Source organism: Akanthomyces muscarius, chromosome 1 (assembly GCF_028009165.1).
Source record: "Akanthomyces muscarius strain Ve6 chromosome 1, whole genome shotgun sequence".
NCBI classification, from domain to species: domain Eukaryota; kingdom Fungi; phylum Ascomycota; class Sordariomycetes; order Hypocreales; family Cordycipitaceae; genus Akanthomyces; species Akanthomyces muscarius.
In genome coordinates, this window is record NC_079241.1 from 3,475,972 (window position 1) to 3,501,348 (window position 25,377).

Consider the following 25,377-nt stretch of genomic DNA (forward strand, 5'->3'; position numbering starts at 1 on the left):
CGCCATCGATTTTTTTATCGCCAGCAATTTCTGCAGGCTTCTTCAACAACATCACATCGCCGCTGCAATCTACACTTCCTTGCTTATCTTGTACAACTTTTACACCACACAGTTTTCGATTAATCTGGGTATTACTGATCAGTGTTTGGGGCCTCAAGTCCTTGGCGGCGCTACATTACATTCTTCCCAGCGTTTCGCCTCACTGAGAGACACAGCTGGCGTACTCGCAACAGCAGCAAACACTCATCATGACGGACCAAACCCAGCAAAACGACAACCCTGACAAGACCGCCAATGGTCGCCCAGCCTCTCCAATTGAGGAGCCTTCCGCCAAAAGACAAAGGGTCGAAGAGCCGACTTCGGCTGAAGCTCCGGCCGAGCAAAACGGCGCCGCCCAGACGGGGGCCACTACGCAGGAAAACGGCGCTCCCAAAAAGCTGGACGACAGAGATAACAGAGACAAAGGCTACGCTCCCATAAAGAAAGAGTATGCTCTGTTACCTTACCAAATCCTGCCATTGATGGCTAATCGCGTGTAGATATTTGATTGACGTCTCGGAGCTCCGTGCTCAGGCAGTTGCTCAGGCAGAAGAGGCTAATCTTGACGATGACGCTGCAGAGGGCCGCGAAGGCGGCGATGACAGGGACAACGGCGGCAAACGCAGCAGGAAGAAGAAGGCAAAGGGCCAGAACACGGAGCGCTCGTTCGGCAAGTTTGATGATGCATTGCCTCTCTGCAACAGCCGCGCATTCTACCCCGAGTTTTCGCCTCGCGACTGTCGCTTTGGCGACCGCTGCCGCATGTGCCACGATATCCGCAAGTATCTCGCCGAAGGTCGCCGTGGTGATGTCGAGACCTTTGAGGGCAAATGCCCTGTGTTTGTCAAGTATGGTTGGTGCCCGTCTGGCTGGAAGTGCCGCTTCGTGCGCAGCCACATGGACGAGATCGAGCGCGAGGACGGCCGCAAGGAGCTGATTCTTGTGGACACCTCTGGCAAGGATCATAATGCCAAGAAAAATGGTGATGCTGAAGGTGTCGAGAGCGAGGACTCGCGGCCCGGTGTTGTCAACGTCGTGCCCATGTCAGTCAAGATTGACATGAACCGCAAGCGTCTCGACTTTAGCGATGCCGACAAGTACATCGCCTGGCTCGACAGCGAGTCCAAGACCAACCAGAAGAACCACCACCGCACAAAGGAGGAGCAGGCCAACGGTGCCGCTGACGAGGACAACCGCGCGCAGTATGTCGACCCGCCGTTCAAGCCGTCCGAGAAGCGTCGCCTGTACTTTGGCCCCGAGACGCCGACGCTCGCGCCGCTCACTACACAGGGCAACATGCCTTTCCGCCGGCTCTGCGTCGAGATGGGCTGCCAGCTGACGTACTCGGAGATGGCGCTCGGTATGCCGCTGCTGCAGGGCGTCAAGGCCGACTGGACGCTCATGAAGGCGCACGAGTCGGAGACGCAGTCGCCGGCCTACAGCGGCAAGATTCCCGTCTACGATAACGCCAAGGATCTGCGCTTCGGCGCGCAAATCTCGGGCAGCGCGCACTGGGTGACGACCAAGGCCGCGAGTGTGCTCGCCCGCTTCTGCCCGCACTTGCGCCTCATCGACCTCAACTGCGGGTGCCCTATCGACATGGTGTACAAGTCGGGCGGCGGCTCGGCGCTGCTCGAGGCCCACGGCAAGCTGGAGCGCATGATCCGCGGCATGAACGCCGTCTCGGGCGAGATCCCCATCACCGCCAAGATCCGCATGGGCGTGCGCAGCTCCCGCCCCACGGCGCCCGCCGTCATCGAGCGCCTCGCGTTTGGCTCGCGTGAGCATCGTGAGCGCCTCGGCGCGCCGGGCTGCGCCGCCATCACGCTCCACGGCCGCAGCCGCGAGCAGCGCTACACCAAGCTCGCCGACTGGAGCTACATTGGCGAGTGCGCCGCGGTCATCCGCGGCTACAACGAGCAGCGCGACACCCTGACCGACACGGCCGCCGAGCCGGACCCCAGCACGCAGGCCAACACCAAGGATGGCAAGCTCTTCTTCCTCGGCAATGGCGACTGCTACTCGCACGTCGACTACTTCAAGCACATCAACGAGGCCCGCGTCGACTCGGTCATGATTGGCCGCGGCGCCCTCATCAAGCCCTGGCTCTTCGAGGAGATTGAAAAGGGCCAGTACCTTGACAAGTCGGCTTCGGAGCGCCTGACGTACGTCGAAAAGTTCGTTCGCTACGGCCTCGAAGCCTGGGGCTCCGACGAGCTCGGCCTCGGCTTCACCCGCCGCTTCCTGCTCGAGTGGCTGAGCTTTGCGCACCGCTACGTGCCCATCGGCCTGCTCGAGAGGCTGCCGCCGAGCATCAACGAGCGGCCGCCCGCGTACCGCGGCCGCAACGACCTGGAGACGCTGATGGCGTCGCCCAACTACAAGGACTGGATCAAGATTTCGTAAGTGTGGATATGCAGCTAATGTTTCTTTTTGAGCATGTGTGCAAAGGGAGCTTGACTGACAACTGTGTATAGGGAAATGTTCTTGGGCCCTTGCCATCCTGGCTTCCAGTTTATGCCCAAGCACAAGTCCAACTCTTACGAAGCCGAGGGTTAAAACACGAGTACTGAATGCTGTGATGTAAAGACAAAGTAGAAAAAGTGCCGTTTAGAGGAAACATGCATTGAAGAGGAGTTCGATTTACGTGTACATGAACAGGAAAAAGACAAATTAGTTGGAAATGGTTGTAGTTGGTTTGTCTTGGTTGATTTGTTTTGGTTGATTTTTGTACTACCATGGCAAAATACATACTGATCGCCTATCATGAGATCTTGATTATTGATGCAGATAAAGAAGTAAAAAGTGCACCAGTTGTCATCGGTGCGAAAATTTGATAAAAGAGGAAAAGCATTCCTATACAAATTATTCCAGGGACAGATACCCAAACGCCAGTTCGCCCAACCCAATGTCATCCTTCTTTTGCAAGTGAGAAAAAAATACAGCGCGCCATTATGCAGGCCAAATAGCGTACCCAACAACGCTATTTCCCATCTTCATCCTATGCGCGACTCTCCGGTGCATTTAAGAGTAAAAGTGACCCCTTTGCATGCCATCGGCAGAGACGTAGTCCTTCTTACCCTCTTCCGAGGCGCTGGTCATTGAGTTTGTGCGGGTGCTGTCGGCGACCGCCTTGATCTGCTTGACGTCCTGGCCGGGACGCTTGAGGACCTCGAGGTAGGTGGACGGGACGTAGCCCTGGCGGCCGTCGCGCGAGCGGCACTGCCACCACTCGCTGGGCTGGCCGGCCGGGTCGTTCTTGGTGAGAACCGCGACGAGGTCGCCCTTCTTGGCGTCGAGCTCCATGCCGTTGTTGTTCTGAGGCACAAAGTCAAAGAGGAGGCGGCAGAACTCGAGCTTGGAGGGGTCGATGGGCTGCTGAGCGGCCAGAGCCTGCTCCTGCATGCGGCGCTCCTCCTCCTCGGCGTTGGCGGCGACGGAGCGAATCACCTTGGACATGAGGTACGGAAGGCCAAAGGCGGCGAGGAGGAAGAAGAGCAGAGGCTTCTTGCTGGCGCGGGGAGCGCTGCCAGGAGCGCCGTCGGGACCTGGGCGGCCTTCAAATCGAGCAAATGCGGCAGGCGTGAGGGCTGTGGCATCGGCAGGCGGGGGACGACCAGTGATCTTGGCAATGAGTGTGCGGATCCAGCGCATGAGGGTGAAGATGCCGAGAATGGACCCGAGAGTGTCGCGGAGGTTTCCAAATTGTTCGGCGACGGAAACCATGGCTAAGTAAAGACTGTTAGTACTGAAGCAGCGAAGCAAGACGAAGGGATGCGCTTACCAAAGAAGCTCGAATGTGTAGCCATGTAGGTGCTCTCAAGCATCTGCGCGAAACCACCAAAGGCTCCGACGATGCCTTCGAGCATCTGGAAGGTGGCGGCGGTGCCGTTGTTGAAGCGGTTGGTCAGGCTGTTGGGATCGTTCATGCCCATGCCGCCGGCGCCGCCGTACATGCCACCACCGTACATGCCTCCTCCATAACCGCCCATACCCATGCCACCCATGCCACCCATGCCGCCCATGCTGCCGTACATGCCGCCTCCATAGCTGCCCATGCCGCCGCCAAAGCGAGAGTAAGGACTGGAGTAGGGTGACGAGTAGGCGCTTCCGTAGCCCGTGCCGTAGCCTCCTCCGTAGGGTGAGGCGCCCATGCCGCCCATGGTACCCATCGGACGGCTATATGCAGAGGCGTTTTGGTTGACTGTCGACGAGAGGGAGGACGGCAGAGCGGGGACGGGAGGTGCCGATGTGGAAGTAGAGGCGGTCGATGTGAGCGGCGTCGTTGTCGGGGCTGATGGTGCGGGTATCGAGGCTGTCAAACGGGAGAAGATGTCAGCATGTGATGATGATGACGGAGGCGAAAGAAAAATCGGTGGTGTTACATACCTGCAGCGCCAGCACCAGCTCCAGCGCGCTCCCAAGGCTTGGGCGGAGAAGCCATGGCTCAAAAGATGTGACGGATTAAAATTACAGCGCTGAACAATAGGTCACCGCAGGGGCTGAAGCCTGTTTGGGGGACAGAGGGCGAGCGCGGAGCGAGAAGCGGCGAGTCGCGTTGGGTGCGAGCGGCAGTGTGCTGAGGATAAAGCTCTGGAGGAGGTCGGCAGGTTGCGCCTGTGGACGGCGGGGGCCGTGAGCACCGAGAAACCGAAGGCGGAAGCCGAGCGCGGCTGGCTGAGTTGAGCGATGGGCGAGGCGCAAGACCGCAGCGACAGAGACGTTGTCGCAGTGGTCAGCCGGAGGGTATCTAGTTGGCGATGAAATGGAGAGATGACGGATGAGAGAGGTGTGGCAAGATGAAATGCAGAGAGCGGGAGATGGGTTGTGGTTTTTTTGGCAGCCGACCGGTAAGATGGGCAAAGAGACAAAAACCTGGGGGCGGCCGATTTGCTGCTGGCGGCGCTGCCTTGTTGGAGTGGCTCCTGGTCTGCCTACTCATCAGTAGTGGCCCAATCACTGGCGCTGCTCATTCACCTGTGCCGAGGCAAACGGCCTCGGCTTGGTGACGTGTGGGCCGCCACAGTCGCCGGTGTACCAATCTGCAGACCCGGAGTTTATGTCGTGCAAAGTGACTCCGGCTGTTGAGGCATGCGATGAGAACTACATGATGAGATAAGGAATAATGGAATTTCTACATATTTTCCATTGTTTTGGCCTTGCCTGTCGCCTGCTCGTTTGCCTCGCAGAGCCAGTCGCCTTACTCAGCAATGTGCCGTTAGCGGAGACGGCCCTGTGAGATTCAACTTACAGTGCATTCCATCCCCAAAGCATATGATTGTCCCCGCTAAAGCCTGTCGAAGCATTGTCCTCTCTATCCGTATCCGTTGCTGACAATCACATTCGCATATCCATCTCAGCTATCAGTGACCATCTACAGATTACTTGTTGCGCTATTGATTCTTTGTTTTATTCACGTTCTCCGTTATTCTGTCATCCTTAATGTCATCCGCCTTCTTTCTCGCCAGCATGTCTCTGCCTCCGCGATAGCTCCATGGATACCTCAGTTCCCCGCAAACGCCCTGCCAGTCCGCGCCTCATACCTAACCCCTTCATCAAAAAGAAAAACCTACAATGGACATTGGACGCCCCTAGTTCCAGCTTTCAAGACTCTCGGCCATTGGACGGCCCGGCCCCCGGGAACGTGCTCGCGGGCCAAAACCCCGACCCTAGCTCTTCCGCCCCCGAACCGAGGCCCACTGCTGCCGCCGTGGAATCCGGGGCCGCTGTCGTTGATGATCATCTAGCTCACTTCTCGGAGCACTTGGCCCAATTCGTCACTCGCCCGGCAGGGGAAGACTGTGTTCCGAGACTCTCCATTGATGACTATGCTGCTCTTTATACAGCAAGTGCTGGCTCCAAGCAGGGTGCCCACTTTGTCATTCATCAGCACGACCACCCCGTCGCCGGCACTCACTATGATCTCCGCCTGCAGATCAACGAAACCAGCAGTGTCAGCTGGGCTATTATGTATGGTTTGCCCGGCGATCCAAATAGCATCAGGCTGAATAGGAATGCGACTGAGACACGCATTCACTCGTTATGGGTGAGTTGGCTGCGTGCACATGTACAAGCTTAGCAGTTAACTCGGCAAAGAATCACTTAATCGAGACTGCCTCTTCAGACACAGGCTCCCTCATGATATGGGATACAGGCACGTATTCGATTTTGCCTCGCCGCAGCAAATATGCTCCAGCCCTGGACCCAGATTCTGGCTCGTCAGACGATGAATCAACGTCTTCATCATCACCCACCACCCAGCAAACCCTACTACATGCCGCCTTTCAAACAAGAAAAATCAAAATACGGCTTCATGGCACCAAGCTTCCAGACCCATATGTGGTATATATACGCCTTACCAAGACAGAGGATGCTGTTGGACGCGTTAAAGCCACTCAAGTCAAGAAGCCAGCGCGTCGGCGTCGGAGTCGGAGGAGGACAGGCAAGTCTGCAGAAGCAAAAACAGCGGAAACCAGCTCCAGTGAAACGGATGTGGAAGCAAATAATGATGCAGACATTGTCCCCGCGACCAATTCGCAGCTTTTGCAGCAAGATGCAACCGTTTCGGCGCTGGAGAAGGAGCTGCGCGAGTTGGAGGACGACGAGGTGCGACGCACCAACGCATACAAAGGCGCGATGAACTCTATCGGCTCCATTCATCAGCGTAAATGGTATATGTCTCTAGAGAGAGACCTTTCTGGTTTCGTACCTAAAAAGGCAGAGAATAATCGTATGATCTGGCAGCCGAAGATCATGGCAGCTGCCGATATGGGGGAGCGTATCGAGTCGGACTCACATATCCGTCTATCGTATCCATTCTACGTTCGCGGTAGAGACTTTGAGCGCAGTGTGATCACCGGTCGTCTTGGCACTGAAATTCTCCGCGACGAAGGTGTCGATCGCTTTGTTCCTAGGATGGGCTGGAAGCCTGTGGTCAACTAGACTTAGGCGTCCTCCATGTGAGCCAGCGACTTAGTGACTTGAAATAAGCCCATGCAAAAAAAAACGTTAATATTTCACATCAAACAGTCCCATCAGCGATGCATGAGATTTCAAGTCACACTGTGCTATCTATGGCGCAGCAAAGGGCAAATTTCCGCAATTTTTGATTCTTCGACGGCTCTCACTTCGAACTCGCTCTGGACTGACTTACACGAGACAGGCCAGCCAGTGGACCTATCGTGTGGCTACAGATGGCGATTGCAGAGTGATCTGCTTTGGTGTTCTTCCTTTCTTAAAGAAAATTCAAGATAACCTCGCACTCTCATTATTTTTTATCCTGAACCATTTTTGAGTAGTTTGTTCGGCCCTCTTTGAATTAAATCAAAGAGTGTGAACGTCACACTCGATGCCAGTGACCGCATGACTAAGCTAGATCGAGCCTCTGACGTGGTAGCTATCCGGGATCTGAAGTTGAGGCCACCAAACCTCTACAGATGTCAATCCTTGACTATTTAGCTAATAACCTCTACAACAAGGCCGGAATCTGCAGTTCTTGTGCTGCGTCTCACAGATTATGGAGGTTTTAATTCCACCAACGGGTGACCTCACGGGCGAATTCAATGAGCTGCTGCGCAAGCGAAACGCAGCGCCAGCAACAGCCAGAGCCGACATTGAAAAGGCAGACAGCTTTCTCAAGGAGGCATACAGAATTGTGCGACTCCTGAAAAGGCGACTTAAAGGCGCAGCTGCTGACACTCAGTAGAACTCACACATTATTACACTGCACAAAGAGCTCCGCGATGTACGACAAGCCTACCTATCGACGGCGCAGCCCCGACGAACACAATCGCGCGCGGCGCACGGCCAGCCGCGCGTGCTGACGGATCGCGAGCGCGAAGAGGTCGACGCCAACGCGAAGCAGATGATCCGGGAGCTCAACGCTAGCATCCGGGCGGTCGACGACGCGGAGCTGCTGCGGCGGGAGACGGCGGCGGCCGTGGTGCGCAAGACGTACGGCAGCGCGCTGGGGGCGCTTGGGTCGTGGGCGTCGGGCGGCAGCAGCGGGCTGACGGGCAAGACGGCGGAGCACGCGGCGGCCGAGGCGCGCGCGCAGCAGACGGAGATGCACCGCGACAGCGTGCTGTGGTTCCTGCGGCAGCGGCTCGAGCAGTGCTGCCGCACGCAGCAGGACATGATGGAGACGCGGCTGACGCGGGAGCTGGAGAAGTCGCGCGGGTTCCTGGCGGCGCCGGCGTCGGACTTTGCAGACTTTGCGCAGGCGACGAGGTCAGCGGGTGGTGGCGCGTCGTCGTCGAGTACAGATGCGGCAGCGGCAGCGGCGTACGGGTCAGGAAACGAGGGCTTGACGGAGGATCAGGTACAAATGTTTGAGGAGGGCAACCAGGACATGATGAAGCATTTTGAGAGCACATTGGCTAAAGTACAGTACGTTGCTACGAGGACGTGCGAGAAGAAAGGAAATAGGTTGTCGCTAACATTGTATTCAAAACAGAACGGCCGAAAAATCACTGGTGGAAATATCGGAGCTGCAGTCCTTGCTGGTCAACAACCTGGCGATCCAGTCGGCGCACATTGAGCAGCTGGTGACGGACTCGCTGTCGACGGCCGACAATGTCGGCGGCGGCAACAAGGAGCTCAAAAAAGCAGCGCAGCGACCAAGCGCAGCACGATATACTTTTTTTGCAGCGAGTGGGCTGTGCGCGTTTCTCGTGCTGTGGGATCTGATTATATGAAAGCGACTCTATGACGATTTTGTCACGGGGTTTACTGTAACAATAATGACTGGGGAAAAGGCACAAATAGGGCAGTATATACAAAATTCAATGCACTGTGCTTGACTTACTAAGCCATCATATTCTTCTTGAACATCGAATAAACTAACCAGTCAGTAGTCTGAGGATGGTAACACTCCCTGAAGCAGACCCAATTACAACCGTGGAGTCTGACACAGCTGAGGTACTGGACAAAGCTGAGCTAGGCCGAAAATCAACGGGGAGCCAGAGAAAACGTTTCCCATCGCGTGTAATCCAGCGATTATCTTTGCTGATGCCAATCCCTGGACGTTCCATTATCACGGCGGGGCCCTCAAGATCGCTGAGATGGACGGCAATCGTGCCAATGTCGCTTAGGATCTGCGAGCTGTTTCGAATGAATGTAAGGCGCCATAAACTACATCCGACGTTCACAATCTGCCGGCAGTGCCCTGTTTCAGTGCTCCAGATGCGCAACGTCTGGTCCCAGGACGCTGACGCCACCATGGCTGAGTCGTGTGAGAAGGCTACCGAGGCAATCTGTTGGCTATGGCCTTGCAGCCGCTGTACACATTCGCCCGTATCGATACGCCAGATTCTCACTGTCTCATCGGTAGAGCCGATCGCCATAAGTGCCGAATCGTGCGAGAAGGCCATTGACTCAACCGGGTTGCCTTTTGTCTTCTGCACGCACTTGCCTGTCTCGACGCAACAGATTCGAATTGTTGTATCGTCAGAGCCGACAGCTACTAGTTTGGAATCATGTGAGAAGGCAAATAATTGAGCTCCGCCACAATTAGGAAGCACTTCTACCCATTTGCCTGTATCGACGCGCCAGATACATGCTGTCACCCCGCCGTTGGGGTCACTGTACAACAATTCCATAGTGGGATCGCCGTGCCTGGCCAATGATATCAGTGTTGAGTCGGGCGAGAAATTAATGGTAGCACCATAACCCTGCACCATCTGGACGCACTCGCCCGTGTTGACGCGCCAGACTAGCAACGTCCCGCGTGCGTAGGCCGATGCTATCAAAGCCGAATCGTGCGACCATGCCAGCGGCGCCAGCGAGCCAAGATCATCGCTGAGGCCCTGTAGCGTCTGTACACATTCACCTGTGCCGGTGCGCCAGATTCGCACTGTCTTGTCCCTTGATGCTGACGCCACCAGTGATAAGTCGTATGATAAGACGACCGAGGAAATGAGGTCGTTCTGGCGTTCTAGTGTATCCACGCGCTTTCCGCCGCTAGCGCGCCAGATTCGTACTATCCTGTCTGCAGAAGTCGATGCCACTAGACTTGAGTCGTGTGAGAACGCTACCGATCCAATCCAGCCGCTACCGCCTCGTAGTGTTTCGATACACTCGCCCGTCTTGACGCGCAAGATTCGCACGATCCCGTTGGCAGAACCTGAAGCCACTTGTGTGAAGTCATGCGAGAAGGCCACTAAAACAGCAGGGTGATATAGTTCCAGCGTTTGTAAACATTCACCCGTGCTGACACGCCAGATTCGCACTGTCTGATCTTCGGAGCCTGACGCTACTAGGGCTGAGTTATGCGGGAACGCCAGTGAGTCAACACGACCACTGTGGCCTCGTAGTATCTGTACACACTCGCTTGTATCAGCACGCCAGATTCGTACTAGGCCATCATCAGAGCCCGATGCCATTAGTGATGAGTCGCGCGCGAAGGCAATCGAGGCAACAAGTGGATTTCCAGGGCCCTTTAGCATCTGTACACATTCGCCTGTTCCGACCTGCCATATTCGTACCGTCTTATCCCAGAACGCTGCTGACACCAGCATTGCTGAATTATACGAGAAATCCACAGCAATGATGGTGCCGGTGTGCCCTTGTAGTGTTCGCACACACTCGCCTGTTTCAGCACACCAGATTCGTACTATTTTATCTTCAGAGCCCGATGCCACGAGCGTTGAGTCGCGAGAGAAGGCCACTGAATGGACGCCATCATCATGGTCTAACGTCTGTACACATTCGCCAGTCTCAACGCGCCATATTCGAACTGTCTTATCGAGGGAGGATGCTGCTAATAGGGTTGAGTTATACGAGAAGGCTACTGAAGTAACTTTGTCGCTGTGGTCGTCTAGCGTCAGTACGCAATTGCTCCAGTGGTCATCTATCTGCGGTTTGAGACAAATCCATCCACCTACATCCTTCAGGTCCTCAAACGTGGTTCTTATCTTATTCAGCTTAGGTGTAAAGATAAGTAGCGAGGAATATAGTTGAAGAGGTGTGGAGCTGATTGCGGATATGTGTAATTGCACAAATCGAACGGCATCCTCAAGAAAAAGTGAAATCTCCGCGCTGGTGTTTTCCTATATCAGTTTGAGTAAGCTAGCGTATAGAAGGGTTCTTTCTGGTAAATTCTCATTACCTCAGCCAGTAACTGTAGTTTGCTGAGAAGACCAATGCTCTCAGTTGTTCTTCCCATAAAAGACAAGGCTTCCATCCAATGCAGAAAGTGCTGTGTTAAAAAAACGTGCGCTTCTGTGCCATCGGACATAGTGACATTCGCCTTGTCTAAGTGGTGTACCCAAAATAGACAGGCATATTGTACTTCCGGCGGCAAGCAGAAATTAATCCTCGCCGTGCTGACATCAGAACATTGTACGCCAGGATCTGCTATGTTGCATATGTCTTGCTTGAGACGGCATAATATATGCAGGCAGCGAGTGGCTATGTTCGCGTGCGTTTGCTTCTTGTTTATCCAGAACGGATTGTGCTCTCGAGTTTCAGAATTGACTAGAAAGTCACGGAAAGACAGATGAAGCAGCCGTATAGGAGTGTCGCTTGATTCCGGAATGCTTAGCACGGAGTGGAGAAGATCTAGGCGATCATCGATGGTGTCCTGAGAGATGCCAAGCAGTTGTGAAAGCGTTTTTGTCGACAGCGGGCTAGCCAAGAGAACAATTGGGCCCACGATCTCACGAAACTCGTGGAGTATGTTGTCTTCTGCTCCCGGGTCAAGACCGGCAGTCTGCTGGCGAAGAACAAGTAGATAAGTTTCACAGAGACTAGCCTGCCGGCTGTTGGCTTGATGTCCTAACATCTTCGCCAGTTGTTTCTCTGGGTTACCGCTTCTTCGGTCTGCGATAAAAAGACACACAGTCGCTGCAAAAATAAACAAGGGAGCCGACATTGTAGCTAGAGAGTGGATGGCGGATTGGCTTGGCCAGCCTTGGTCTAATCGCCGAGTTTCAGCCACGGTGGCGTTGAAGTTCATCTGAATTTCGCTCAGTCTATGCTCAAGGAAAATAAGTATGTCACGCTCTATCAGACATTGAGGTATCTCGTGCAAGACAACATTGTGATGCGCGTCCTGGGTCGCAAACTCAAGACGCAACGGTAGCTCTGGTCGACTGGCGAGGAATATTCTGACTGCAGTTGGAAGTTCAACCTTGGCTCGAAAGAAAAGGCGAATTAGGAGCTTGATATCGCTTTCTCGCTCGCATTCATCGAGCGCATCGATAATAACGACAATCGGTGCCTCTTTGCTACTATTTCCGATTTTTGACAGCGGCTTCAAAAAAAGTTGACTAAATTGCTCTCGTGTATTCCTTGTGCTGAGTAAGGAATCAGCATCAAGCGCGTCCTTGATACATGCTGCGACAGTCGGTATTCTGTGTACCAGATCGGCCGCAAGTGTCGGGAAGAACTTAGCAATGGTTCCCCTATCGGTCTCGCCTCTCTTGAAGAAGAAGCTAGCGCCTAGACGACCTTGAGCTGCAAATGACTCGGCGATAGTGCGGGAGATGGTTGACTTTCCGGTTCCTGCCATACCATTCAGCCAAAAGATGGGCTCGGCGCTCGAATCAGCAGCCCAATTCTGTATTTCCTCGAGCAGTTCCACCCGGGTATTTGCTAGGCATGTCGGCTCATGCTCGTCAGAGTTTGAGTCGAAGGAGGCCCCTTTAGCTATGTCAAGTCGCTCGAGCACCGCCATCTGTTGAGCATTGTGCACCATTTCGCTATTGCGAGATCGTCAATCAAGGGAGCGCAATACACGCGGTTACGACGTTAACCTACTGTAGGCTTTGCAGCTCTTCTTGTACTTGAGCTGTCGTGGATTTTATGCTCCTCAAATCTGTATTGACTTTGAACCAATCAGCCGCAATGCTCATAACGGCCTTGAACTACTGAAGCTATCAAATGCAAATATCACATGGCTGGAACTTGACAGCAACCAGAACATGAATTTACAGTGATAACACTGGGTTCGTTGCATTGGTCGGTTCAGAAAGGAAACAAGGGCATGAATACTAACAGGATTCCAAGACAGTAGAAATCTGCCGCTCCGCCTCCACTTTGTTTAACGGTATGCGGCGAAGCAAATCCTTCGCATAAGCGGCAGCAGCCATTGCTGCATACCCTTGCCACTGCTTGTTCTTGTGTGAATCGGCATAATCGCAGATCCCCCGGACCACAACACAAGGGAAGCGGTTCATCAGCCCTGCTGCTTCCGTCTCAAAGCAGAGTACATGCTCTTCTGCCGCCAGTCTGTCACGGACAGAGGCGTCCTTCATCAACTGGTTGGCGGAAGCAATTGTACCATAGTGAATGGCAGGATTGTCTTCGAAGCTGGTCCTCGGCCGGCGCTGTACTAGGCTGGAAGGGCCATCATAGCAATCGGTTTCGCAATTGGCGCTATCGATGTCTGGGTGGGCTAAGTCGCTGTGAAACAGTCTGTCACTGTCATCGCTCGGTCGCTGGTAATTTTTTCGGAGTCTTGGTCTCTGATTGAGGGCTGCATCGATGGCTGCGTCAAGTTGATGGCCTTCCAACTCATACTCAGCTTTGATATCGGCGACGGCCGCCCGAAGGAGCTCTGGGGTTTGATTCAAAAAGCCATTGGTTTGGAACTTTTTGTCCTGAATTATCTTTCCGAAGTCGTATTGAAATACACCACCATGTCCGTTTCGAGGTGCGCTAACAACAATATCGCCCAATCGAATGTCGTTCTTCAAACTGGGGGCGCCGCCGCCGATGCCGACCATCAAACCAATTCTAACATTTGGAAAGCTATACAGCATGCCCATTGCTACGCCGACCGCAGCAGCGATACCATATTCGCCATCGGGTAAAGTGCCGATGACGACGTGATGCTTCCCAAATTTCCCAATGGTATATATATTGGTATCGTTGGTGCTGACGTGGTCCGGCTGGTCGTGCTTCTCATCCAGGAATGCTTGCGCAGCAACATACTCGGGCTTTGTCGCGCAAATCCAGCCAACGTTGTAAATTCTTTGATCGGGCATTACAGCCAGTAAAAGAGATGCTGCATTATCAATAAGGAAGAGATGATAATCAGATCTCAAACGTCGTTGGCAGATGCAACGCACTTTCTTCCCCGCATGTGAGAGCCTTGTGCGGCTGAGTTAGGCCACAGCGCCCAGGCATTCACGCATGCCCTCGTCACATTGGGCGAGGGTAGGAAGCTTGGTGTGGACAGCAATGGCTCTCCGTCTGGTCTTGAGTTCACAGCCGGCGTGGCAGTGAACCGTAGGCTGATTAGGCTGTGCGAGACAACGCGACATAGCAAATGCTAGTTATTCAAAGCTCGGTCGATCGAAACACTGAGTTCGAAACTCTCTGGCAGCATTTCCAATAATTTACTTAATGTGAAAATACGTCATGTTCTCTGTTAGTCCTTGATGTAGCATTTTATGTTGTCAGGACTGGTCTGTTGTGTCGTAGGAGAAGAGACCGCCGGTCGCTAGAAGCCTAGGTCATCTACGGACAGCGTTTCAGGCCAGATATGATGAAATAGAATATTCTAAAAACACAAGTATATTATTCAGGCTTTATTTATCATCTATTGAAGCTTTCATCATATAAGGATCCAATCTGGTAGAATAGTGCTGGCTGGTTGCTGTCTGGTGGTGACTGGAGATGCTTTTTGTCCTACTACCAGTAATGGCTGGAAGCAGGCTCATGTGGAGGACTGACAATGGACTCAAGTCGATGGGCGGCTTCGCCTTGCCTGCTTCTTGCCCACATTGTACCAAACCTCGCCAATTGTATCAGGGACACGCATTTCGGTCTTGACGATACAAGCGTTTTTTATTATCTGCGAAGAGAAACATTGTAAGCCGACAAGAGGAACTGCTAGAGTTGGCAAGGTTAATTCTTGAAAGTTGAGCTTTCAGGGTAGCAGTAGGCATGTGAAGACGCGGCGCATGTGAGGATTCAGGTACAAGTAGCGATGTGTGTACGGCCTATCTGTACATGTGTTCGCCAGTCAGGGGCGGGACACTGGAATCCACAGCGGGAAGCAAGGGTGTGGGAGAGGTGAGCTGATGGCATTATGCCGATTGCATGAAGCGGTTTCCTGATTATTATTAAGAGAAACTAGGGATTGATGGCGGACGAGGTGTGCGAGTTGTGGTCGTACGTTGCCGTGGGACAAGTGGGATGGCCACCTCGATGAACACTTCATCACAGAAAGACTCAGTGTAATTGCAGGAGACACAATATATGTGTCGAGTCAAAATGTTCGCAGAACTGATCTTGCTTGATGGTAGCATGCGCCGATTAATCCGGGGGATGCGCGTGGTGCCTAGTAGCTAGATAGGTTGTGTCCGCTGGCAATGGGAAAAGCTTATGACGACACGAGCCAGAAGCCTGTGAGTGAGAAGCCGAAAGGGCCTCGGTCAAGTCTTGGGGCCACCCGTTCCCCGGGAGGAACTCGCGCTTCCCCACGGGCCGGGCTGGCTTATAAGCGGTAGGTGGCCCGCCGGGTTTACGATGTCGATTTTTATTCTTCTAGAATTTGAAACGACGTAATTGTCACTTTTCCTCCTTGACTTGTTGTTTTTGATTTGTTGTACAGTACCAGTCGCAGAATTGTGTTAGCTTGGTAAGTCGCGTGCGCTCACACACGGGCGCGTTGCTGCGTCGCATTCTTTTTTCTTCATTTTTTTTTCCTGTTTCTGGGCCGCGTTGGTTATTTTGCATGTGAATTCTCAAGCACGTTGAAGCCAGCTCTAGCTGGCAGCGGTTCATGCAAGGTGCTGGTGAACCTGGGCAGACCGAGCATAGCCGCTTTGCGACGCCATCGACGGCTTATACGAAAAAGAGACACAAAAGACGAAGAAACAAGGTTGCTAATAGTTACAAAACTAGTAAAACCACCGACTACGCCGAACGAGAAAGAAAGAAGACTACTCCGAATCTGTAACGCCGCATCGAAACCGCCCCGGCCGATTTCACCAGCGCAAGGCTATTACCTCGACAAAACCAGGAACCTGGGCGCAATTTACAAGCCACCCCTGTTTGGACGACAATACTTCGGAGCGCCGTAAGTTTGGTTTTACATTTTCTTTTCAGCCCGTGTGACCTTTTTCTTTTGTCAATTCCCTGGGCGTCATCTGCCACCCGCAATCCCGGTTCTGGCGCAGACCCAGTCGCGTCGGCGATTGAGCGACGATATTACTCTTATCCCGTAAGCATATTATGCTTGGCACGACAAAGCTGTCAGTGTGCCGATGGGGACTCATGGGGGTGAGGTGGGCAGTAATGCGATCGATGAGTTGCGTCTTATCATAGGCGCGCTTACGGGCCCAGAGAGAGAGAGAGAGGGCGCATGGAGACATGTCCGTCCGCTCCGGGGAAAGAAGCAGAATCAGAATACGACGGGAGCCCCAAGGCGCTCATGGGACCAAGCAAAAAATAAAACAGAGACGGCAACAGGCCATTTGGGTTTTTTTTTTCTGGTCTTGTGCCTCGCGCCAGGTTCCGATTACGGGGACGGACGGAGGGGCGCGGGGCCCGGCCGCAAGCAGAAAGTGGAAGCTCACCAGGCGGCTGCAGTGGCACCTGGGCTGGGCTGGCTGGGCTATCAGTACAGTGGTTTTACAGTGGCTTGCCAATGTTGCAGCGGCGCGCATCTGTTGACAGCGCCATGTCCGGCCGTTGTAGCGCGCTGCAGGCTGCAGGCTGCGAGCTGCCGTGTCTTTTCCAGACATCGAGAGGCCTCCTTGCGAGACCTTTTGGGATCATTCATCTCACGTCTGACATTTGCTCTTGGGGATTATGATGCTTCTTACACGTCTCGTCTACTCATTGCTCGTTGTGCTGAGCAACAGGGATAACCTGACTGGGCCGGCTTAGTGGCCGCTAATAAGTACCTTCAGGCCCCGACAACCCTACCAGTACCTCACCAGTACTGGCAGACCAGTTTACCCCACCCCCCACTGCAACAGCCCACTAACCTGGCCACTAACCCGGCAACATCATCCACCTGGAGCCAGCCACGGCGACTCACTCTACCCACTGACTTACTGCGCGCTCTGGACCTCTGCAGCTCTCTGCCTGCCTACCTTGCCTACCTGTCTAACTACGTTACCTACCTACAGCAGGCTCTGCGCTGCATCGCATTGCTTTCTAGACTCGGGCTGACGTTGGAGTACCAGAATAAAATCGAATTCCAGGCGAGAAAAGCTAAGCAAGCAGGAGCTCCATACAATTCGAAACTCCTCCCGCCTGCCGCCTACCGCCGCCAGTCTTTTTTGTCGGACCTTTCCTCTCCCTCTTATCTGCCCATCATGGCTCCATCTTCCACTTCTTCATCCTCCCTCGATCGCCTCAACAGCATCGCCAGTCACATCTCCCCCGCCATGTCTACCATTTCGAGTTTCCCTGCCGACTCCGTGCCCCAGGCACCCGAGGACGCTCTCTTTGGCCTTGCCCGCGCTTACAAGGCCGACACGAGCTCCAACAAGGTTGATCTGGTGAGTCAAATACCGACCTACCCGTGGTGTTTGCGGCCCATCTCGCAAATCGCTCCCGCGCCCTCTCACATGGCCCTCCCCAAAATGCTAATACCTTCTTTCCGCAGGGAATTGGCGCCTACCGTGACAACAACGCAAAGCCCTGGGTTCTACCCGTTGTCAAAAAGGTAACGTCTTTTTTCTCCTCGTCGTTTGTACATGACGCCCTGCCCGTCTACGCTGGCTTTGCGCCGCTTCTGTCTGGGCTTGCGCTACCACACACCGTTCCTCCCCGAAGCTTGCCTTGCTGCCGAACTGCTGCCTTTGTGCGACTGCAACACGCCACCCGGCCAACCTTTTGCAAGCTTCCCGTCTTGTGCCCCATCTCCCTTACTCGACATGCCGTGTCACCCACGTATGCACCAGCTCCCTCCAAGCTAACCGCGCCACACTCCGATCTAGGCCGACGAAATCCTCCGAAACAACCCCGAACTCAACCACGAGTATGCTCCGATCGCCGGTATCCCAGAGTTCACCTCCAAGGCCAGCGAGCTGATGCTCGGTGCCGACTCCCCTGCCATCAAGGAGGGCCGTGTCACGTCCATGCAGACCATCTCGGGCACTGGTGCTGTCCATCTGGGTGCCCTCTTCCTTGCCCGCTTCTACAAGGGTTCCCGCCAAGTCTACGTCTCCAACCCGACCTGGGCCAACCACCACCAAATCTTCCGCAATGTCGACCTCGAGACCGTCGATTACCCTTACTTTGATAAGAAGACTCGTGGTCTCGACTTTGAGGGCATGAAGTCCACCATTCAGTCCGCGCCCGAGGGCTCCATCATCCTCCTCCACCCCTGCGCTCACAACCCTACCGGCGTCGACCCTACGCTAGACCAGTGGAAGGAGCTTGCTGCCATTATCCGCAGCAAGAAGCAGTTCCCCTTCTTCGACTGCGCCTACCAGGGCTTTGCCTCTGGCAACCTGGCTCGCGACGCCGCCGCTGTCCGCTACTTCATTGAGCAGGGCTTCGAGCTTGTCATTGCCCAGAGCTTCGCCAAGAACTTTGGTCTCTATGGCGAGCGTGCTGGCTGCTTCCACGTCGTCACCGGTCCCGGTGCCGACGCCAAGTCCACCATTGGCCGCATTGCCTCCCAGCTCGCCATTCTCCAGCGCTCCGAGATTTCCAACCCACCTCTGTACGGTGCCCGCATCGCTGCCACCGTCCTCAACGATACCGCTCTCTTCAAGGAGTGGGAAGGCAACCTCGAGACCATGTCTGGTCGCATCATCGACATGCGCAAGGCCCTGCGATCAAAACTCGAGTCGCTCGGCACCCCCGGCACTTGGAACCACATTACCGACCAGATTGGCATGTTCAGCTTCACTGGTCTGACAGAGCCTCAGGTTCAGAAGCTCCGCGAAGAGTACCACATCTACATGACCAAGAACGGCCGTATCAGCATGGCCGGTCTCAACACACACAACGTTGACCATGTTGCCACATCAATCAACAAGGTCGTTTCTGCTTCTCAGTAATCTAGGGGGTGGATGAAGGTGTAATTTCTTTTGTTCTGGGCGGCTACGAGCTGCCAGTGTAAGAAAATGGACAGCAGGCTCAACAAAACAATCTCGCCCGCCGCGGGCCAGGCGTACATGTACATAACTGAACTAGATACTAGCGACATGATGCTCTGCTAAATGACTCTTACTCGACTTTACACTAATCAGATCAAGTTGTTTCTCGATTTTGACTAGCAGCAAATGAACCATTTCTCAAGTTTTCATTTACTATCAGCTTTAAATGACATGTATCAGACCTCGCATATACTCTGACATCTCGGGCCAAGATTACTAGACAATACCAGTCCAATCCTGCTTGCTGGTGGCGCTGCTCGCGCCCTGGGCAGCACTTGCCACGTCAACGCCGCTGTTGATGTAAAAGCCAAAGTGGTCGCCGTCGTCAACGTTGCACTTCTTCTGAGGCAGGATCTGCCAGTACACCCACGGCAGGCCACCGGCATTCATGTCCTGCGTGTTGGTCTTGAACTCGTCCTGGATGTTGTACTTGCTCGTGTCGACGCCCCATTCCTCGACGTACACGAGCTTGCCCTTTGTCTGCCCCAGCCACGAGTTGTAGATGTTGGTCCACTGCTTGGGGTTCTGCGACTCGGGCCCGGCATAGCGGTGCACGGCGACGAGGTCAATCTGCGGGCAGCTCATGGCGCTGCTCATGAAGGTGCAGCCGTGCGAGATGTCGCCGCCGAGGCCGCCGGTGGCAATCTTGATGGGGTTGGAGGCGCCGAGCGCGGTGCGGAGCGTGGCGGCGCGGCCGCAGGCCCAGCCCTGGGCGGCCGAGTTTGTGCACTCCGAGGTCTGGGAGGAAAAGGCCTCGTTTTGCAGGTCAAAGGCCATGATGACGTCGGACCAGTCCTTCCACACCTTGCCCGAGTACTTGCCCTTGTAGTTGACAATGGCGCGGAGGCGGTTGTCGTAGGCGTCAAAGGCGTCTTGGCGCTCGTAGAAGTAGCCGCTGCCAAATTTGGTACCGTAGATGTCGTTGCTTTTTTTTTCCCACAAAGGTTAGCATTGTAAAATCTTGGTGGTGTTGGAATCAAAGACGAGCATGCGTGCATACCCATTCGGACCGTTTAGCTGGTTTCCGTCGTGGGGCGAGATGAGCGCCTTCATCCCGTGCTTGCCAATGGCCACGAGCGTCTTGTCGAGGAGGTCGACCGTCTCCCAGTTATACGTGCCGAGCGTCGTCTCAAAGGGCGGCACCTTTGTGACGCTGACGCTGCCCTTTGTGCACGCGCCGCCGCCGGGCTGGCCGTTGATCCAGACGCGGAGCACCTTGACGCCGGCCTGCGCGAGCGAGGCGAGGTAGGCGTCCTGGTCGGCGTCGGACAGGCCCTGGATGAAGTAGTTGCTGGTGCCGGCCCACGAGTGCGAGGTGGCGCGCTCGGTGAGCGGCGAGGCGGAGGCGCCGATGGCGAGGGTGAGGAGGGCGATGAGAGAGGACTTCATGATTGCGACTGCCCGTTGTCTTGAGAGTTTGGGGATGGGATGGAGGCAGGTGTTTTGTTTTACACGGGTTGTGCCTGGGTCTTATATACACTTTTTGGGGGCTGTCGATGGAGCTGGGAAACAAACGTGGGGGACAATCGGCAAGGCTATTCTGTCTTGCAGATATGATCGTCATAGTGCATTATGGTTTTAAGCAGGCAATGTATACGGCATTCGGATATGCCGACGATGCACCTTCTGTCTTTGGCCTGGCCATCCCTCGCGCGTGTGGTTATAGCACCGTGCTTTGCCGGTGTTACTGAGGAACCTCTCCAATATTTGGGGTAATGACGGGGATGTCCGGGCCACTCCATATCATGGAAACAGCAAATCGACGTCGAAACTTGCCGTCGGGGGTTTCGTGTGAACGGGGCCAAGGCAAGCTATGTCATTGATCCGCAGGGGTGGTGCCCCAAAACCAGAATAGTGTACGATAGGAGGGAGCAGAATGGTACTTACAGTCGGCGATCGCAGAGCTGCGATTGCAGTGGCCTTAGCTAGTTCAGAGGTAGATCGCAGTCGTTTCAGACTAGCCTGGCATGTAAGCAGTAAGTACTTAGCCGCACGCACGCACCAGCAACGGGAATTTGAACAGCCGGTGGACGAACACACATACTTCCGTAGACGCGATGATGCTACTGCAACTCTATATAGACATGGATGGTGTTGTAATATCCTGTTTCATAAGCCTACGTTGCACATGGGCGGTGGTCAGATGAATTGATGGTTTCGGACCGTGGCTCAACTGCCGAAGTGGCTTGTGTGGGGGAATCTGACTAGACGATGCAAGGCGTCTTACATGCCACCAATCGTGGAATGAGATGAAGAAAACTCTCGGCAAAAGTGCACGGGAATATAATTCATCGATCGAGGTGGCTGAACTTTTGGCTTCTGAAAGGTCACGATACCACATATGACGGCAACATAAACCTGGGGTAATGGTTGTAAGACTGTTATGCCGCCGCACTCCTTCGCTTTCTGCGCAGCCGTATCTTCTCTTCCAGCCAGCGAGCAGTCGCCAGCACAAATCCAAAGCACAAGATGGCAATGGCGACGCTAAAGCCTCGTCTATACAGCGGCTTGTCGTCGCTGCGGAATATCTGGGCTCCGTAGATGCCGGCGATATTAGCATTCATAATAACACTGCAGAACGAATTAGCTTGTCAATGTAGGTGGGTGGAGGAAGAAGTCAGACTTACCCAGCCATGGCAAGAGCGCGCTGCTCCGAGTCGTGGCACGTCAGCGACAGCCAGGCAATGTTGAGCGGATGCGAAAACGTGCCAAACATTTGCGTCCAGATGACGCCAAAGTAGCGCACGCCGCGCGAGTTGACCTGGGTAAAGGCGCGGTTGAGGATGTAGCCGAGCAAATGGCCAAACATGCCGACCATGACGGTTTCGCCCCGGCGATTACTGAAGGTTGGGTTAGTGAGCTATTAATAGTAGAGAGAGTAGTACTTGCAATTTGTCGGAAAACCAGCTAAAGGCGAAGGATACAGGCACCTGCAAGAACAGACCGACGGCGGCCAGGGCATTGCTGCTCAACCCGGTGTAGCCAAAGCTGGTCACGATGGACGGTGCATACGTATCGAACGCTCGCTGGGGCCCATTGTTGCAAAGCGTAATCAGAAAGTGAATCCAAATACGCCAGTCGAGAAACTACACGCGGTTAGCCGTACTTCACCTATATACTTGAAACTGTAGTCACTCACAGCTCTCTTAAAGGCAGCAAGAGGAATCTTTGTCTTTTTATGTCCCTTCATCGGATCATCAATCAAGACCCTCGTCTGCAGGATATGAATCTCCCGCGGCGTGAACCACTCATACTTTGGCAGAAACGTGCTCCTCGGGTTCCGAAACGAGTCCGGCAGGCAAAAGCCAAACACGAAGCCGCTCAGCACCGTAAACGCGCCCATGAGCGCAAAGAGCCAGAACCAGCCCGGCTGCCCGCCCACGCCGCGCATGTGCAGTATGCCAAACGCCAGCAGCTTGGCGCTCGCCTGCCCGATCTGGTTGCCAAAGTAAAAGACCATGACGCGCTTGGCCGTCTCCGTCCGCGTGTACCACGTCGACAGCGTCCAGAGCCCGCCGGGGATGAAGCCCGACTCGGTGATGCCGAGGAGGAAGCGCGTGGCGACAAAGGCGCCGTAGCCGCGCTGGAAGGCCTGGAAGGCGCTGACGGTGCCGAAGAGGAAGAGCTGCAGGGTGAGCCACTTGCCCGGGCCGACGCGGTAGAGGACCATGTTGGCGGGGATCTCGGTGAGGACGATGCCGAGGGAGAGCATCTGCTGGCCGACGTTGAACTGGTCCTGGTTGATGCCGACGTCGCGCATGAAGTTGTCGGTGATGGCGTTGGCCATGTTGCCCCGGTCGAGCTCTGTGGAAAAGGAACGGCACGGGTTAACGGGAGTTCTGTTGGGACAGGGACTAGGGGACGTACGGAGACAGAAGAATCCAAGAGTCAGAATGGGCATGATGATCAGATCGAGTCTGCATATTTGTTAGTTGATTTGTATCGAGATTTCTTAATATAGTGTTGCACTTGCTTGCGCTTTGCCTTTTTCTCTTCCTCGATGGTCCAGTCAACGACCCGAGTCGGAGTCGGCACGTCTGCCGGGACCTCCTGGACCGTCGGGCTCTCTATTTTCTCATTCATGTCAAGAGAGTTTCTTTCAAGTATCTATGTGAATTGTGTTTCCGAAATCTCCGAGCGGCGAAAAAAATTGGGCGACATCCTACTTATATCATATTTTGACGGCAGCGACACCAAAAACGTGTCTTGCACCCGCGGGCTCGGCCTGTCGCCAAGGTGAATGTGGCGCCGTGGCAGAAGATCAAAGCTTGTTGATAACGTTGTCGGCAACTCTTTTTTGGTTCTGGGTGCCGTTGGGTTGAGGCGGCATTGAAGGAAAAAAGCTTGGTGTTCTTGGCGACGAGCACGACATCTGGCTGCGCTTCTTGGCGGCATCGAGGCGCTGCTTGCTCATGTCGTCATTGCGCCTCTGACTTGCACAATGAGAGGTATTGAATCTTGAAAAATGAAAGGTTCATGCTGTGGTATTACTTTTTTGAGTTTCATGGTAAATAAAGGTAAATATTGAGTCACTGCGCATAGAACCAGTGTGGTTGATGCAAATGTCGTCTTGCCATAATCCACTACAGTCATGGAGGTTAACCTCATCTTTTGTATACAACACAACGCCGATCATCTTTAATTACATATCGTCTAAAGACAAAGGTAATTATAACACTTTTTTAAGCTTACACACAGCTGTGTTTATATAGCAGAGGCAGTCGTAGGGTCCCTGAAAAACACACGACCTAAGTAGAAGTGGTGGTTTATTATATCTTTTCTTCCACTTTATTACTTTTGCTGTTATTGTTTCTTTCTCATGAGCTTCTTGTTTTTCCTGTTTTCTTTCAATTTCCTCCCTTTCCTCATAAATGATAGCCCAGCCACTGGCGTTTTGTTTGGTGCCCCCGTGGCAGTCACTTCAGCTGGAAATATGTGGGCGTCGAATCGTTTTAGGCAGCTGCCAGCGATCGCGCCAGCTCGCGTTGCACTCTGGCGCTGCAACAACTTACACTGGATTCTCCAAGTCGCCATTTTTGCAGCTCAACTCTCCGAATGCCTGTTTTTCACCGGGCCAACCCGCAATAATGGCGCGTAAATTACCATGGAAGAGGGTTTCAGAAACTCAGCAAGAACCAGCATCCAGTCCGCAGCGCGTGCTGCCAAAGCTCGAGACGCCCAGACGAACCGCGGCAACCCCGAGCAGCGCCTCTGCGGCGAGGCATCGCCCAGCTGCTCTCGCCGCATTAGACTCATCCGGTACTTCATCGCCCGCCTCGATTGAAAATGGGGTTCCGCTAAGACAAGCCTCTAGATCCATTGCGCAGCCCTTCTACATCTCCTCCCCCCGAGCCGCCCCAGGAAAGGTGAGAAGAATACCCACCAGGGTTCTCGCAGCTATAAGCCCCCTTTTTTCATTGATTTGTTGCTGCTGCTGCCCTTTTGGCGTCATCTCCGAATTAGGAGCTCGGCTGACCGTTACCTGCCAGGTACATGCTACCAGGCGATGACCACTACCGCATCGTCGAGGATGAACTGCTGCAGACGGCGCAGCGCTTCACCACGCACCTTCATCGCGCCGAGTACAACCGCCTCAAGCTCATTGCCAAATCCAAGAATGGTGCCGCCATTCGCGAGATTGAGCGTCCCGTCGTCGGCCCGCTCACGTCGGACGCCAAGCGGCGTCGCGACCAGGCCAAGCGACTGTACAAGCAACGATCTGTGCTGTCGGCCCAAGACGGCAGCGCCAACCAGGACGAGAGCGCAAACGGCAACTCGCCCTGGGCCGGGACAAACTTGAGGGGCCTCTTGAATGCGCCTCGTGCAGAGACCAGGTCCCTGCTACCTCAGACTTCTGCTGCTTCTGGGCCGCCCTCGTCCCTCACCAAGGCGACGGTCGGCCATTGTCCGGCACCCCTGCCCACGTCGACGCCGAGACAGAACGTCTCACATGCCGGCAGCTTCACGACTCCCGTCTCGACACGGCGCGCACGCCATCCTGTTACGCCCTCCTCGTCGACCAATATTGCGTCCAGCTCGTCAACGCCAAGGCGACATGCCAAGATTGAGGCTGAGGCCCCGACGTTGGAGGACGACCTAGATTTTGACGATCCTTTCGGCATCAACAAGCGACGGCTAGATCGACAAAAATCAAGAGGTCAACTGAAGAAGACTATCCGCTCAACGCCTACGAATACGCCGTCATCATCAGACACCATGCCGTCGTTTGTGTGAGAAAATATGGTTGCAAGATGAAATCAGTTTT

The 25,377-nt window shown here is 54.3% G+C and overlaps 10 protein-coding genes across 10 annotated transcripts; 5 read left to right on the forward strand and 5 right to left on the reverse strand.

Annotated features, from left to right (window-relative positions):
• Positions 1-248: 248 nt before the first annotated feature.
• Positions 249-2,598, forward strand: LMH87_006150 (uncharacterized protein; the record flags this gene model as incomplete). The annotated part of the gene is made up of 3 exons (XM_056203991.1): positions 249-487; positions 540-2,441; positions 2,517-2,598. 3 exons carry the CDS (start codon positions 249-251, stop codon positions 2,596-2,598), a joined length of 2,223 nt encoding a protein of 740 aa, XP_056059392.1.
• A 465-nt stretch (positions 2,599-3,063) lies between these two features.
• On the reverse strand, positions 3,064-4,483 carry LMH87_006151 (uncharacterized protein; the record flags this gene model as incomplete). Its single annotated transcript, XM_056203992.1, has 3 exons — positions 3,064-3,767; positions 3,824-4,354; positions 4,429-4,483. 3 exons carry the CDS (start codon positions 4,481-4,483, stop codon positions 3,064-3,066), a joined length of 1,290 nt encoding a protein of 429 aa, XP_056059393.1.
• Positions 4,484-5,533: 1,050 nt separating this feature from the next.
• On the forward strand, positions 5,534-6,981 carry LMH87_006152 (uncharacterized protein; the record flags this gene model as incomplete). The annotated part of the gene is made up of 2 exons (XM_056203994.1): positions 5,534-6,085; positions 6,136-6,981. 2 exons carry the CDS (start codon positions 5,534-5,536, stop codon positions 6,979-6,981), a joined length of 1,398 nt encoding a protein of 465 aa, XP_056059394.1.
• Positions 6,982-7,555: 574 nt separating this feature from the next.
• On the forward strand, positions 7,556-8,735 carry LMH87_006153 (uncharacterized protein; the record flags this gene model as incomplete). Its single annotated transcript, XM_056203995.1, has 3 exons — positions 7,556-7,693; positions 7,745-8,427; positions 8,495-8,735. The coding sequence occupies 3 exons, from the start codon at positions 7,556-7,558 to the stop codon at positions 8,733-8,735; spliced, it is 1,062 nt and encodes a 353-aa protein (XP_056059395.1).
• Positions 8,736-10,825: 2,090 nt separating this feature from the next.
• LMH87_006154 (uncharacterized protein) lies at positions 10,826-11,221 on the reverse strand (the record flags this gene model as incomplete). Its single annotated transcript, XM_056203996.1, has 3 exons — positions 10,826-10,837; positions 10,923-11,087; positions 11,147-11,221. The coding sequence occupies 3 exons, from the start codon at positions 11,219-11,221 to the stop codon at positions 10,826-10,828; spliced, it is 252 nt and encodes an 83-aa protein (XP_056059396.1).
• A 1,087-nt stretch (positions 11,222-12,308) lies between these two features.
• On the reverse strand, positions 12,309-13,174 carry LMH87_006155 (uncharacterized protein; the record flags this gene model as incomplete). Its single annotated transcript, XM_056203997.1, has 5 exons — positions 12,309-12,335; positions 12,401-12,740; positions 12,799-12,865; positions 13,037-13,075; positions 13,141-13,174. 5 exons carry the CDS (start codon positions 13,172-13,174, stop codon positions 12,309-12,311), a joined length of 507 nt encoding a protein of 168 aa, XP_056059397.1.
• Positions 13,175-17,315: 4,141 nt separating this feature from the next.
• Positions 17,316-19,013, forward strand: LMH87_006156 (uncharacterized protein; the record flags this gene model as incomplete). Its single annotated transcript, XM_056203998.1, has 3 exons — positions 17,316-17,501; positions 17,609-17,668; positions 17,943-19,013. 3 exons carry the CDS (start codon positions 17,316-17,318, stop codon positions 19,011-19,013), a joined length of 1,317 nt encoding a protein of 438 aa, XP_056059398.1.
• Positions 19,014-19,328: 315 nt separating this feature from the next.
• Positions 19,329-20,501, reverse strand: LMH87_006157 (uncharacterized protein; the record flags this gene model as incomplete). Its single annotated transcript, XM_056203999.1, has 2 exons — positions 19,329-20,037; positions 20,113-20,501. The coding sequence occupies 2 exons, from the start codon at positions 20,499-20,501 to the stop codon at positions 19,329-19,331; spliced, it is 1,098 nt and encodes a 365-aa protein (XP_056059399.1).
• A 992-nt stretch (positions 20,502-21,493) lies between these two features.
• LMH87_006158 (uncharacterized protein) lies at positions 21,494-23,195 on the reverse strand (the record flags this gene model as incomplete). The annotated part of the gene is made up of 6 exons (XM_056204000.1): positions 21,494-21,683; positions 21,740-21,952; positions 22,002-22,198; positions 22,252-22,916; positions 22,980-23,029; positions 23,086-23,195. The coding sequence occupies 6 exons, from the start codon at positions 23,193-23,195 to the stop codon at positions 21,494-21,496; spliced, it is 1,425 nt and encodes a 474-aa protein (XP_056059400.1).
• Positions 23,196-24,199: 1,004 nt separating this feature from the next.
• LMH87_006159 (uncharacterized protein) lies at positions 24,200-25,346 on the forward strand (the record flags this gene model as incomplete). Its single annotated transcript, XM_056204001.1, has 3 exons — positions 24,200-24,371; positions 24,427-24,478; positions 24,602-25,346. 3 exons carry the CDS (start codon positions 24,200-24,202, stop codon positions 25,344-25,346), a joined length of 969 nt encoding a protein of 322 aa, XP_056059401.1.
• Positions 25,347-25,377: the final 31 nt, after the last annotated feature.